Genomic DNA, 16,195 nt, shown 5'->3' with positions numbered 1-16,195 from the left:
TTACAGATTTGATATACTTTGTCATGAGGTTACCAGTGGTGGAAAGTAAATTTACCAAAGTACTGTACTTACAGTTCTTTTGATGTATAAAACCAGGTTGTTGGTTACTATATTCATCTATGCATCCATTTTCAACTGCTTGTCCAAGCGTGTTCTGGGTCTGCCCAGGGGCCTCCTACCAGTGGGACATGCCCCGAACATGCGCCCAGGAAGCATCCTGATCAGATGCCCGAACCACCTCAACTGACGGCTTTCTACGCGAAGGAGCAGCGGCTCTACTCTGAGCTCCCTCCGGATGTCAGAGCTCTGGACCCTATCTCTAAGGCTGAGCCCAGCCACCCCATGGAGGAAACTCATTTCAGCAATCTTATTCTTTCAGTCAATACCCAGAGCTCATGACTGTAGATAAAGGTTGGGACGTAGATGGACCTGTAAACTGAAAGCATTGCTTTGCAGCCCAGCTCTTTCTTCATTCTGATGGTTCGGCGCAGTCTCCGCATCACTGCAAAAGCCACACCAAACCGCCGATCCATCTCACGCTCCATTCTACCCTCATTCATGAACAAGACCCCGATATACTTGAACTCCCTCGCTTGAGGCAGTAACTCTCACCAAACCCAGAGGGGGCAATCCACCAGTTTCCGGCAGAGAACCATGGCCTCAGATTTGGAGGTGCTGACTCTCATCCTGACCGCTTCACACTTGACTGCAAACCGCCCCAGTGCATGCTGGAGGTCAGGGTGTGATGAAGCCAACAAAACCCCATCATCTGCAAACAAAGAAGTCCCAAAAATTCCCCAAACCAGACGCCTTCCTCCCTGAGGCTGCACCTTGAGATCCTGTCTATTATTTTTTCACAAGTAATATTCATAATGGTTAAAATAAACACTTTAATTATATCTTTCTGTCTTTGCTGAGCAATAGTTTTGTGTTAAAGGAATTAAAGGCCTGTCCCAAATATAAGCCTGTTGAGTTCAGTGATTTAAGAAAATAACAGCCCTGGCTATTAATTGAAGTTTTACTGTAAGATCAGTTTTAAGGTACCCCACTGCAACTTCAATAACTACTTACTGTACAGGTTCATATGAAATATAACTCAACTAATAAGATATATTATTACAGATTAAGATACCTCGTGCCAAAATGCACGAGCACCTTGTCTACGTCATCATTGTTTACAAACTGTAAAAGGGTAGATATATTCATGTTGTTTGGATGTTCATATATTTACGGGTGTATGTGTCTGGCTCTGGCAAACAAAGTGCCGTACATTCAGACACTTTGCCTTAATTCCTCACCTTCTTTGAAAGTTTGGACATCAGTGTTTTACAGAGGAAAAATACCCTGTAATCCCAACAGAGCTGGCGTACTGTCAGTGCTTGTTTTTCCAAACACCTTGTGTTCAGACCTACCTCACGCTCCTCAGGCTTTGCCATGTACTGTTGTGTGCCTCATATGCTTCCACACAAAAATGAAATGTGCTGCAGCAAGCACATCAAACAAACAGGTGTGTGTATTTACTTCCATCTAAGAGTAATAATATATCAGCTGTGTCATAAGGCTACTGTTATAATTTAGACCCAGCACTGCATCAGTCAGCAGATATTATTTTATAAATAGGACTAATAAAAAAGTCAGATGGTGTTTGTGTAGTAATGATGGACGAGCTGCTGTGGGATAATGAATCAGATTGAATTTAAACGTCCAGTTGATGCTGAGACATTTATAAAGCAGACTGTAAATTTCATGTCGACATCAAAATTAAATTTCGTCTGACTGAAATTTCAACACATCCTCTCACAAAACAAGAAACAAAGCAGCTAAAATGACATAATTTCATTAATCTACCACATATATGATGATTTAAAAGACCAACACCAACCTGTTTTCATAATTCATTTATTTAGTCAATTATAACATGTAAAAAAAAAGAAGGTCACACTGATTTTATTGTTAGATTACACTGTCCTCATTTTAGTTTAATGGCAACACAGTCATCAAGTCAGCAACCTACAACTCTTATTATGATGATGACAGTGAATTACTGTTGCAGTTTAACCAAACACAGTATGGAAAAATTTAACCTAAAGTACTTTTGTGAAGCAAAGTATACTCTACAGGACAACAGTAAGTAAATTAAACATTACATGTATGCATGTGAATCGCACGTATGAGAGGCCTTAAAGGGCATGAATCACACTTACACACCAACTTAACACATATTACAAAAACTTGTGTTTGGCTGTGTGAGAACGCCACGCTATAAACCTTTTAAATGACACATTTTTATCTATGTTCACATGGGTCGTCTATGGTTTCACTGCTGTTTGTGAAAGTTAGAGTTAAAGCCTACACAACCTCTAATGCACATGCAGTCAACACATTTATATTACATCACATTTCATCTACACATTTTACACCTTGAGATGTTTATGGTTTTGAGCAAAATACAGTAAAACACACTCACCGACCACTTTATTAGGTACACCTTGCTAGTTCTGGGTTGGACCCCTTTTGCCTTCAGAACTGCCTTAATTCTTGGTGGCATAGATTCAACAAGGTGCTGGAAACATTCCTCAGAGATTTTGGTCCATATTGACATGATAGCATCACACAGTTGCTGCAGATTTGTCAGCTGCACATCCACAATGCGAATCTCCCGTTCCACCACATCCCAAAGGTGCTCTATTGGATTGAGATCTGGTGACTGTGGAGGCCACTGGAGAACAGTGAACTCATTGTCATGTTCAAGAAACCAGTTTGAGATGATTTGAGCTTTGTGACATGGTGCGTTATCCTGCTGGAAGTAGCCATCAGAAGATGGGTACACTGTGGTCATAAAGGGATGGACACGGTCAGCAACAATACTCAGGTAGGCTGTGGTGTTTAAACCATGCTCAGTTGGTACTAAGGGGCCCAAAATGTGCCAAGAAAATATCCCCCACACCATTACACCACCACCACCAGCCTGAACCGTTGATACAAGGCAGGATGGATCCATGCTTTCATGTTGTTTACACCAAATTCTGACCCTACCATCTGAATGTGGCAGCAGAAATCCAGACTCATCAGACCAGGCAACGTTTTTCCAATCTTCTATTGTCCAGTTTTGGTGAGCCTGTGTGAACTGTAGCCTCAGTTTCCTGTTGTTAGCTGACAGGAGTGGCACCTGGTGTGGTCTTCTGCTGCTGTAGCCCATCTGCTTCAAGGTTGGACGTGTTGTTGGTTCAGAGATGGTCTTCTGCAGACCTTGGTTGTAACCAGTGGTTATTTGAGTTACTGTCACCTTTCTATTGACCTTTGGCATCCATAAAGCATTTTCACCCAGAGAACTGCTGCTCACTGGATTGGGACCATCCTCTTTAAACCCTAGAGATGGTTTTGTGTTAAAATCCCAGTAGATCAGCAGTTTCTGAAATACTCAGACCAGCCCGTCTGGCACTAACAACCATGCCACATTCAAAGTCACTTAAATCACCTTTCTTCCCCATTCTGATGCTCAGTTTGAACTTCAGCAGGTCGTTTTGATCATGTCTACTGTACATGCCTAAATGCATTGAGTTGCTGCCACATGATTGGCTGATTAGCTCTTTGCATTAACAAGCAGTTGAACAGGTGTACCTAATAAAGTAGTTGGTAAGTGTCTGTTATAATCTTTGCATACACTAAAATGTCTGCCTCTGGATTTTTATAAAACACAATCTGAATTTCTGTATAATATTCAGGCTGACATATTTCCTGTAGTTGTTGTACATCCTCCCCTCCTCACAACAACGTAAACAAGAATAAAAAATGTTTATCCCTTTTTGCATTTGTTTTCTGGTCATTTTTTTGCTGGTGTTCATGCCCGGATGCCGTGGACCCTGTAAGGCAGCAGGCTGGTCAGCGGGACGAAGGGAGGAGGGTTGGACTCGGTGTGAGGAGTCGATGATGAAGGAAAACTCTGTGAGGCAGCCATCCCCTCTGCTGTAGAGAAATACATCGAGGCTCCCTGGATGAGCAGGACAAGACAAAGGAAACAAAGAAAGACGTTGAGCACAGACCTCAAATCATGCAATTTTTGTGTGAACTGAACACTGCGATTTGTACTAATTCATAACAAAGGTAAAGTGTGATCTCTCAGTTGTCTAAAAAGCAAAGTTAGAATGTAGTCGTGTCCATCCATCCATCTATTTTTATCTGCTTATCTGGGGCCAGGTAGTGGGAGCAGCAGGCTGAGTAAGTGTTCCAGACGTCCCTCTCCTCAGCATTCCACCTCCTCCTGGAAGATCCCGAGTCATTCTCAGGCCAGATGAGATGTATTATCCTTCTGGGTCTACTCTGAGCTCCCTTCAGATGTCTGAGCTCCTCACCCTCTCTTTAAAGGGAAATTTCAGTTTATTTCAACCTGTCTCCTATTGTCCTAAATTTGTTTCAAGTGACTAGTGACATAGAAATAATAGTTAGCATGTTAGCTGTTAGCCTAGATACAGCCGGGGCGCATAGTAGCGTCAGACCTGTTAAAACATAAGTGAACGGGCAACCTTCAAGTGCAAAGTTAGTCCACTAAACAAGCTTTTTCTCCACAAAGACCGCCTCATATCGTTAGGATAAATCTCAGAGAACATATAGAAAATGACATGTAAACGTGTTATCTTACCTTACTGGTGTGCTGCCATGTTTGTTGTTTACCATTTAGCTCTGCTTTCCAAAGTGCAGCCGAAATATCGCGAGAACAAGCAGCGATCTCATAGCGTGCCTGAACAAGCAGCAACAGCTGGAAGGCAGAACCGGACAGTAGCCTGAAAATTTCATTCATTTATTTTATGAAAGATTTATAGAATAATGGCTGACTTTTTGCCAGACTTCGACTTTGTGGAGGAGGAATTTGATTTTGCAGAGTTTTATGGCCGCCCTTATTTATTTGAGCCAGAATACACTGACGAAGAGCTTTGTGAAATTGAAGAACGGAGGAGGAGAGAGAGAGAGGCGCAACAGGTAACGTTAGAGGACGAGAGAGGAGGAATGGCTGCTGCAAGGCTGCGTAGCTCTGGAGATTGGTGGTGTACCTGTGAATGCTGTGCCCCAGTGCCCACAGAAGAGGAATGCCTCTGTTGCAAGGAATGGGACCGGTTGCAGCCTTATTTTCAAGGTCTGGATGTGACCGAGGACGAGACACCTCCAACTGGAGTAGTATCCAGCTGGGCTTTATCTAGAGCTTGCGAGATATATTTCGGCCGCGCTTTGGAAAGCAGAGCTAAATGGTAAACAAACATGGCAGCACACCGATAAGGTAAGACAACACGTTTACATGTCGTTTTCTATATGTTCTCTGACATTTATCCTAACGATATGAGGCGGTCTTTGTGGAAAAAAAGCTTGTTTAGTGGACTAACTTTGCACTTGAAGGTTGCCCGTTCACTTACGTTTTAACAGGTCTGACGCCCCGGCTGTATCTAGGCTAACAGCTAACATGCTAACTATTATTTCTATGTCACTAGTCACTTGAAACAAATTTAGGACGATAGGAGACAGGTTGAAATAAACTGAAATTTCCCTTTAAGGCTGAGCCCAGGCACCCTACAGAGGAAACTTTGGGCTGCTTTCCTCCAAAGTTAAATTTTCACTCATGAACAAGAGCCCGACATACTTGAGCTCATGTGCTTGTGGCAGTAACTCTTTCTCATCCCAGAGGGGATATCCACCACTTTCAGGCAGAGAACCACGGCCTCAGACTTGGAGGTGCTGACTCTCATCCCAGCCGCTTCACACTCAGCTGCAAACAGCCCCGGTGCATGCTAGCCAACAAAATCACATAAACTGTAAAGAGCTGAGACGCAATCCTGAAGTCTCCAAACAGGACACTCTCTTGCGCTGAGTTTGCAAACATGAACAGATGAACGGAAAAATCTATTTTGTATAAGCTACAACAGTTCATAAGCTCTTCACAAGCGTTCAACCACATCTTGCTGTTATTATCAAACTGCTGATTCAGATCACGGATAAACATTTACAGTCTAACATCAGTACATCTCTACTGATGTGAATTCCACTAATCAGCCTTGTTGAGGATTATACAAGCAGGTTTAATGTTCTGAAAATACAGCATTCCTGGTGCTGAGTACATGGCTTTATTATACACATCAAGACTGAAATGCCACAACCAAATAAGGTGATCAGACACATGTGGTTGAGTGTGGAGACCTCAAGTGTCTTCTTCCCACTATTTCTGTTGGTGGAAAAATGCAGATCATTATTATTATTATTATTGTTTGTTTTCTCAAACAAAATCTGTGTCCTTGAGGGATAGCTCAGATTTTTTGAAGTGGGGTTGTATGACGTTCTTATCCTTAGTCAATGCATCACCTACAGTAGATGTCTCTTGACAAACCCACGGTTTGGAAAGGCAGGCTGGGGTCTGACACAGAAGCTGAGCAATGTACTGCTGTGGATGCATTAGCAATAAAAAGTCCCAACTAAATAATCTTTAACAGATTACGTGAATGCTATATTGAGAGTACTTTCACCACTTTACCTTTTCGTCAACACAGCTTCAGCTTCAGTACGGCAATTTTCCCAGGTTTTCATCCAGACTTTTGTCTGCGTTTAGGTTCAGGCAGCAAATACACTTTGGTTAAGGTAAGGGAAAGATTGAAGAAGACTGTAATTTTGGCTTACTGAAAATGGGAGCTGCTGGTCTAACGTGCCCTTGATCAGTTAGTTTGTGTTATTGTGAGACTTTGTTGAATCCAAACTAACCACTTTAAATGCCAAAGTCACACAATATCACAAACAAACTGACTGATTGACAGTTCACACCAATGCAACTAGATGAGACGGTGTATCATCTCTATGCAACAACTCTCTGTACTTCTGTTCTGATTTGCAGCTTTTCAGGCTTATTTTGTGGCTGAATAGAATTTGTAGCTTCTTAAAATATGAATGAGGATAGTGATAGTGAGATACTGGCTACAGCTGCATTTGTAGTAGTGATATGTTGTGTATTCATAATAAATATGACACAATAATACAAAAAAAACAGTGCCAATTAATCAGTCAGTGAGAATGTGTGAGTGTGGGTGGGTACATGTATAAGCATATACAGCGAGCAGCAGCAGCAGCGACTCACCATCTGACATCAACACACCAAGAGGATGGAAACAGAGGACTCGGCAGGGACAGAGCACCTGCCGCAGCAAGCAAACAAGCCGTCCACGATCATTTTGACTTGACCAGCTGACTTCACTACAAGCCGACTGGCTGTTGAAAAAGGTGGCGTGCTTTACGCTTGAAAACCAGTCGCCAGCGATTTGATTAGCTGAGTTGCAGGTGACACCATCAGCCGGCCTGAGTCGAGCTCAGACGACCAGTTCACACCGCTGCAACTTTTCTTAAAAGCTGTTTTGACTCATTGCGAATAATTGGTCTTAACTGGGCTTAAAGATCCAACAAACATGTTTAATGCATTTCCTACTTCATGAGACATCAAAAGTGTATATTGTAGGCAACTGGACTTGCTTGCGTTTCTCAAAGTCACTCTGTTTAAGTGTATGCAGTTCAGTGCAGCCAGGAATGCACAGATTTATACTTTGGGGAAACAAAACATCAACTCCACAAGTGCATGGCACAGCACAGGAGAACCAGCTCCTCAGGTTAAGACTGTCCATTTAAATCTACAGGAGAAGGGACACTCCTTTGAGGACAGCAATGTGCACATCTTGGCCAGGGAAGAAAGATGGTTTGAAAGAGGCATAAAATAAGCCATCTACGTCAAGCCGGAACGACCATCGTTAAACAGAGGAGGTGGCCTACAACACCACTAATCAACCACCCACAATGCAGTCTTGGGATCCCTCCCCAGACGACTTTACACCCATTCACCCCTGGTGCCACCTTACCCTAACGACTCACATGGTGGCCAGGTGGACTAACGACTCACATGTGACCTTAACGACTCTGAAAGTAAGAGCTCACATATGACCCCTACGATTCTGCTAACGTCCACACCCACATAGAATTTAAAGCCTGCAACTCTGTACCAGTCATTTAGAACTGATGAAGCTTCTTGGATGAGATGCGAAACGTCTTCCAGAAACACAAGCAGGTCCAGTTGTTTATGATATAGCACTAATGATCGAAAGTGTATTTTTAAAGACGTAATCATTTGGCAACACGTGTAGCGTGGTTATAGCTAATGTGGCTTGTGATTTGTCCCTTGTGCATATAATGGCAAAACATGAAAAACACATTTTTTAGTGAAGGGGAACTTAAATGCAATTCACTCATAAATAGTATCAAAAAATAGGGCTTGATTTTATGACACTGTTCTGGATTATAACTTTAATGCTTTAGGGCCTTCACTGTCTGCATCAGATTGTGGTCTTCTTCTCCTCTTTATTACCGCACTGCCGCCTTTTACGGCACATTAATTGTCAAACTGAGTGTCCTGTCGGCCAACACGTGATCCTGCTCTTCAAGTTTTACAATCCAGAACTGGTCATCAAAAGCTCTACAGACTACATTTGAAGAATAGCAGAGCTATGCTCCAGTTTGAGGTGAGAATGCCATAAAGGATGTTTAATGTACGGATGTAGGGTGGAGATGGGGAGGATTGGACCGGTTGCGTGACTGTAAGATGGTTAGTCTCGTGGGCAGAGACAGAGAGATTAAAAATGAAGACAAATTAGACCACACACATAACTGCTGTATGAATGGTATCTTTTGATTGTGTGTGTGTTGAACGCATACTGACTGGGTGGAGCTGGTGAACTGTGTGTGTGTTGGCGTCCATCAGCAGAGGAGCTGTCGGGGAGGAAGATGCTGTGCTCTCAGGGGGCTTGGTTGCAGGGCTCCTACTCCCCTGACACACACAAAGAAAAACACAAACACACACACACACAATGTTCTGATGAGTACAATGTGCTCTGGTGTGGAACGTGCACACATAAAATAAATAAAACATTCCACCATTAGAGATGAAATGATATAGATGATGAAGATGGTCCGATTATGATGCCTCTTAAATTAGAGGCACTCTGATGATGACATCGTCTGACAATCTGCACCACAGTCACAGACAGTCTGCGAGGTTTATCTTGGTTACACAGCAAATGTCTCAGCTCCCAAATGAACATCAGGCAAATCTAAACTCTTCTAAATGTGATCCTTTTATTTGGATAACTGAGAACTGAGCAGAGACGACTGTAATCTACAAAATCACTGCAGTCAGAGACACTTACGTCAAGGACCTTAGGATTTATAGCAAATACTTCTTCAGTGAGATTTGGCAGAAAAGGCTCTGAATTCTGCAGGAAAATCTAATCCCTCCTTCATCTGCCAGAAATTACATTGGTATTTTACTAAATTGAATCCATAATGACACTGTGGTGACAATGGATACATATAAAGTGCAGGTCTGAGACACCAGAATCCAAGGTTTTTGTCCAAATTTTTGATTGTGTTTAGGTTTGGGCACAGATGCACTTAAGTTAAGGTAAGGGAAGATTGTGATTTACGTTAAATGTTAAAAGAAAAGACAATAATGAAAAAAGGAATGCTGTGAAAATGAAATACATTGTCAGTTAACATTTTGCTGAAACGTATTTGTGCCTTGTGAGGTTCATTAACAAGTGACATTTCCCGAGTATGTTGAAAAATGATCTACTTCACATTATGTTTCCCTCAAAAAAGTATTTGCACAAACACACACGAAACCACAATCACAGTTAAAGTTTGTATCCATCCTTAGTTACTCTCTACTTGCCACAAAAAGCCATTTTAGAACAGCTATAGCGCAAAAAATGTAGCACTTGAGATGGGTGCTGCCACCCCATAAAAAGAGCAGACAATGTTTTTTGGTACCAGAAAACTTTATAAGGGATGTTGACGAAGTAAGCCCACAGACAGAGGTAAGTGCAAGAAAGTATAAAGGCATTTATAAACAGAAAGATGACTGAACCAAAGCAAAAGCCACGTCCTTCCTTCCATTATTCCATTTTAAGATGCCTCAACTAACTGGAACCTTATTGTGGAATAAAGAGACTCCAAACACAGGATTGGACATTTGAGGGTTTACTTGTGACAAAGCAAAAGAATTGGAACATCATGACAATTTATAGTGTCCGACAAACAAGCAGTCCCATTTCTAACTTTGTTTTGAACTAGACTGTGCTTTCACCCAGGACAACACTCCATATTCAAAAGACTGTCTTAGTCAAAGTGAACTCTTTTTCCATTTGCAGTGTAATATTTGGAGGTATGGCTCTGTTCTGGGGCCTCTCTGCCTTTCCTCAGGCCGATGCAGAAAGCCTCTTCTACGCGTCTATACAGTATATGGAAAGCCTGAGGCGGAGAGAGCACACCTCTCTGCCCTTCCTCGTGCCTATGTGAAAATCTTTAAGTCAAAGTTAGCCAACCTTCCTGCCCTTCCATGCACCTACATGGAAAGCCTTAAGTCAGAATTAGCAAACCTCCCTGCCCTTCCATGTGCCTACATGCAAAGTGTCTTGCAGAGGAGGCAGCAACAGTAGGCAGGCTGGAGCAGTTTAAATAGGGCACCCTGAATGAGATTAACCAATGGGTTGCATAGAAAGGAATCATGTGATCTATCAGCTGACTCCCTTCCATCAATCAGCTGCTCCATCAGTTGATTGGGCTGTTTGAGATCAGCTGATGTAGCTGGGATGTGAGCTGAGCTTGACATTGTGTCCTGCCTGAACTAACGCTGTGCTCAATTTATGTTGGGGAGCAGTGCATGATTAAAAGGGGGAAAAACAATGATTTCACCAGGAGGTTGGGTTGGTGGAGGAAGTCGAGGCAGTGAACGCTATTGGCATGAGGGTGTCAGGACACACTGCACACTCATTGGACCTTAATAGTGAGGTGGTGAGCTGATAGTGAAGACTGAATGAACAGCAGAGACCAATCAGCTAATGCAAGCACATCTTCAGTGCTCAGCCTGAAGCAACACTGAGCTCCATCTGTTAAATATGTTGTGCTGAAACACTACACAAACGAGTCATCGACACATTACTCTGCATCCCAGCTGCTGACGCTTGGTTTCATCTACTTAATAACTTGCAATAAATCAGTAAAATGTAATATAATCAAGCTGTGATGCAAGAAGTCTCAGAACAGAACAAACAATAACTCAAATTCAGGGAGTTGTTTCATCAAATTTTCACATAGTATTAGGCACATTTGTCACTCGCTGCACACAGTTAGTGACGAGCACTCTTATTGCGTCACGTAAATGATGCAGCACGTACTCATCCCTGCAGAAACCTTTGTTATATTTGGGCCTCAGTGTTGTTGGGTTGGTTGTATGGGTGGTCTGTCTATTGTGAGTGTTAATTCCCCCAAGGGACCAATTCTGATTCAGAAATCTAAAACTGTTAGAGGGTCCAAATCTATAAATTTCACAAACTGTTAGTTTCCCTGTCTTTTGTGTAATTTATTACAGCCAGATATGGAGAGAGAACATGTGAAACATCTGCAATCTGTAAACATACCAATGTAAATAAATCTAATCGTCTCACAGGCATGTACAGATCTTACAGATCAGGAAACCTCCTGGACTCTGATATTAAAAATCTTACCCAGAAGAAACATCTTCTGTCGTACATCAGGATTTATGGACAGTATGTGAACACCATATGCAGAAACAATGGGGTGTGAGAGAGATAATGAGTGATGGATGATTTAAGAATTGAATCGTATTAAAATTTCAGAACATGAGGAGGAAAATCTGATTGCATCTCCACAGAGAGAACTACGACAGTTCGGGGAGTCCAATCTTTCAATTGCTGCAGATAATGTTATTTACAAAAAGAGCGGCAACCTGTGGCAGCATGGAGGGAACAAAGACAACATGTTGGAAGCTATGTGGTCTGTTGGCAATCATCTCATGCAGTGTTCAGGATCATTCAGGCCTGATCAGCTGAATCACTGGCAGCATAAAATGCAAGGAGCTTTCCACAGACAACAAAGATGTTGAATGTGAAGTGTTTTAAATCAGCAGGGTTGCTGGAGGAAGTTTTTAATGCAAGTCTAGCACAGGCCAAATCCATCTGTGGGTCTGCTGAAGCTGATTGGAGTTTGGTGTCAATCTGACTGGTTCTTGGCCAGACGAATCAAGCAGCCCACTTTGCTGCAACTAAAAATTAATTTCATTAACAACTGATGTTGATAAGTTTTTCTCGATTATTAATTTGGTCTTTAAAATGGTCAAAAATAGTGGGGGCTGGAGCATCAACTGACACTGGCGGGGTACACCCTGGACAGGTCACCAGACTATCACAGGGCTGACACATAGAGACAGACAACCATTCACACTCACATTCACACCTACGGACAATTTAGAGTCACCAATTAACCTGCATGTCTTTGGACTGTGGGAGGAAGCTGGAGCACCCCAAGCAAACCCACGCTGAGAAACTGGAAACCGAGTTTTTTTGCATTATGCTTTAAAATGACATATGGTAAATCCATTTTGTCTTCTCTTTGTCCTCTGAACAACATCAATTAGATTTTACTTGTGACAAGCCACAACCAGGGACAGTGACCCTTGTCATAGCTACTGCTGTGTGTATTACCAGATACAATTTTAGCTGTCATAACTGAAGCTATCATTTGACACCAAAGTCTTAGGGCTGCTGGGAAACTGCACCTACTTAGTGCAACAAAAAAGTTTGTCTTGAATGTGCCGGTACGATCGACAAATAAGAAAGGACGGCAAAGGAGATACTGCACACCGATGCAACTGGGCTGAGATCAATGCAAAAAATAGTAAATTTATTTATGACAAAGTGCAAAAAATAATAAAAGTAATAAAATAAAATAAAATAAAAGTAGAATGAAATAATTATCATTTGACATAATACACCACACAGTATGTAGATGAGTGGAAACCTACAGAAGCATAATGCATTCACTTAAGAAAAAAAGTCCTGTTTTTCTGAATTAACATTTCTCATAATTCTAACATAATAATCTCATTAATTAAAAAATCAGCAGAATTTTTGAATGCATCAGCAAATGCATTTTTCTTCCTTAGAAACCTAGTCTCGCCACCAGACAATCAGAGATCTCCGCCTTCTGATAGTCTGGGGACACTCCTTTCTAAAGTGTGTTTAACACACCGGAGAAAATGGCCGGCAACAAAGCAACGCCTCTTGCATTTTTGAAAAGGACACGCCTTCTCGGAAATGTTCGCTCCTCCTTTTCACGTCTGCAAGGAAACAAACACACAGAGAGCTTGAAAATGGATGCCGAGAGATTTAACTCCATTTTATCAAACGTGTGCTCATCCGTGAAGAAAATATTTTTTCCAGTGGATGTCTTAGTTACAACATGATTGAGCTAACTGAAGTAGTTTCATGTCGTATCCGACAACGGGAGGCTTTTAACAGATGACGTCCTGATCTTAGCTTTGCTGCTAGTGTTAGCTGTCCCTGTCAGCTGCAGCCACTGATGCTTTCTAGACATCATGATTTCCCAAAACTGAATAAATACCACACATAGCAACACAAAACTGCTTTGCTAGCTCAATCATGTTGTAACTAAGATATCTACTGGAAAAGATATTTTTTTCATGGACCGTTTAATGAGTTATTACCTATTACAGACACTGCTAATGGCTAACAGGGCTAACGGTTAGCCCAGCTAGACATGCACACAGAAATAGTAATGTTTGTTCAATCATTGTGTTTATAGACTTTACAAACATCAGATTAGTCCAAATGGTGATACAGTGATGTGAAAAATGTTATATATAGGCTATATATATAGCTAAAAGCTCTGCTGGTTTTCTACCCGAAAGTATCTGTAAACAACAAGGCGATTCCCTCTAACATTATAGTCCGGTCGGACGGATGAGTCATGGCCTTGTAAAAGATTATGTTTGTTTCTTTTAGTTGGCGAAAATGTGTCGCCACAAATGCAACAAACATCCACTGAACTTTGACAGTGTTTTCTGCGAGCACGGCTGAGCCATTTTGTACCGCTACACGTGTTTCTAGTCGGACTATGTTTACAAGCACAAGAGTTCAGCGAGCCACCGAAGGACCGCCCTGCAGATTTACTATTGGTTCTGCAACGTAGGGAGTTTTTTTAAACTCTGAAATTGTATCTGCCCATCTAAACACAAAATCAGGGGGAAAGTCATCAGTCTTTAGTTAAGCAAAGCGTCTAAAGACTGACTTGTGAGTCTATTAGAAACCAAACTTCAATTGAGTTGTCGCTCCTGTGATTAATGCCCTAATGTTCTTACAAATTGAAAACCTGCAAAGCATATTTACACATAGACATCAGCAGACTGTATCAAGTTTGATGGATAAAGTGTCTTTGACCTAGTGACAGATTTAAGAGTGGAAGCTGCAGGAGGTGGAGGGCAGGAATGCCTCTGATAAACCTCAGTGATGGACTGGGGATTAACATCCAGAGACAGTCCTGTTTAACCCTGCTGACCTTTCAGTGCTTTACACTATTCATTACTTTTCATGATCCACTTTGTCAACTTAAAAATCCTGTCTTTGACTATGTTAAAAAAAAAAAAAGGCGATCTACATCCCGTGGTGAAGCTCATGGTGATCAGGCACATGTAAAATAATATAAAGCTCCTCTAAATATAGAACAACGTATATTAAAAGGATGTGGTCTGGTTGAAAGGGATGGGGAAATAAAACAGTGCTATAGAGTTCGGGTTTTTGTCTCATTGCATGGAGAAGAGAGTCAGGAAGAGATGACATCATGCACTATGGGTGCAAGCACTGATTTCTCACTCTGCAGGTTATAATCAGAGGTTGACGATCATGTTTAGCACCAAACTAGAGGCTTTTAGAAATAATACAACAAATAATACAACTAATGGACTCTCCAACATACTTAATGGACTCTCCAACATACTCAACACACTTGCTCCTGTCAAATCCCGCTCTGTCTCCTTTACCCGGTCTGCCCCCTGGTTCACTCCACATCTCCGTTCCATGAAATCCCAAAATCGACAGCTTGAAAGACTCTTCAGGAAAACCGGTCTCAACATCCACAAAGACATCTACTTAGCTCAGTTAACTCTCTATAAGGATTCCATTTCTCATGCCAAATCTCAATACTACTCTGGACTCATCTGCTCAAATGCTGGAAACACTAAGACTCTCTTCTCCGTTTATAACAGAATCATTCAACCCCCGGACTCCCTACCCCCTCACATGTACTCCTCAGACACCCGTGAGTCCCTCCTCCGGTTTTTCAATGACAAAATCAATAAAATTCACCAGCACCTGGGCTCCACTTCCTCACCACTCCCCTCCTCTGAAGTCCTCCCTCCTTATCAACCATTCTCCACCTTCGAACTCCCTCATCCCTCAGTTATCTCTGACCTCATCAGAAAGTCCAAACCTTCATGCCAGCTAGACCCCCTCATTCTTGTCTGTTGTTTTTAATTAATTTTATTGTGATTTTAATTGTATTTTTAATGCTCTGTAAGTGTCCTTGAGTGTTGAGAAAGGCACTTTTAAATAAAATGTATTATTATTATTATTATTATAAAAAGTGGCTTGCTTTTGCATTTTTATTGTGTTTATAAAGTTTTATGTCTGTCTCGTGCAAAGCTAATTCAATTTTTGTTGGGCAGTAAAGTTCGGAACTGAACTGGATACTCAAAGATGCTTTACAAAAAACAACAACAGCAATCAAAAAAAAAAAAAAAGAAGAAGAACATGGAATAATCCATAGGGAGGAAATAATGCGGAAAGGGTGAAGTACACTGATTTTAGAGGTTGTAGGCAGTTTCTAAAAGGTGTTTTGAGGGTTTTCTTGAACGTGGAGAGTGAGAAGGAGTCTCTGATGTCTTCTATTAAAAAACATGTGCCAGGGGAGGATCCTCCAGACCACCCAAAGTGGTCCCTGGGTGAGCAAATTGAGTATCTCTGGCTTACGTCCTATTTTGTATTCAATGCTTCGCCAACTGTCTTCATCATTCTGAAACCATAGCACAACAAACACTGACTGATTTTCACTCCTGCCACCTATTAAGAGGCATAACGTGTCTAATGTTACTATTTTTAAGTTACGTAACTTAGACAGGGTAGGAATTTGGTGTAACAGCATTACCTTTAGTCAGAGAGACTGAAGGGAAATGACACAAATGACCTTTCAGCTTGCCTGAGAAGGACTAAATGCACAAACCCACTATTTTAAATATTCCATGGAGAGAGAC

At 41.7% G+C, this 16,195-nt stretch overlaps 1 protein-coding gene across 2 annotated transcripts in view; it reads right to left on the bottom strand.

Annotated features, from left to right (window-relative positions):
* Positions 1–3,803: 3,803 nt before the first annotated feature.
* The window catches only part of LOC117260196 (transmembrane protein 255B), a 29,776-nt gene continuing 17,384 nt past the window's right edge, over positions 3,804–16,195 (bottom strand). Inside the window, exons 8-9 of one of the 2 annotated variants that reach the window (XM_033632119.2) lie at positions 8,732–8,839; positions 3,804–3,991 (exon numbers count right to left, since the gene is read on the bottom strand). In XM_033632119.2, coding sequence (XP_033488010.1) covers positions 3,842–3,991; positions 8,732–8,839 — 258 coding nt within the window. In that variant the 3' untranslated portion in view covers positions 3,804–3,841. The remainder of the gene's footprint in view (positions 3,992–8,731; positions 8,840–16,195) is intronic. The other variant, XM_033632120.2, reaches the window with a different exon arrangement.

Source organism: Epinephelus lanceolatus, chromosome 4 (assembly GCF_041903045.1).
Source record: "Epinephelus lanceolatus isolate andai-2023 chromosome 4, ASM4190304v1, whole genome shotgun sequence".
Taxonomy (NCBI): Eukaryota; Metazoa; Chordata; class Actinopteri; order Perciformes; family Serranidae; genus Epinephelus; species Epinephelus lanceolatus.
Note: the sequence above shows the minus strand (reverse complement) of the source record. Positions and strands in the feature narration are given on the sequence as shown.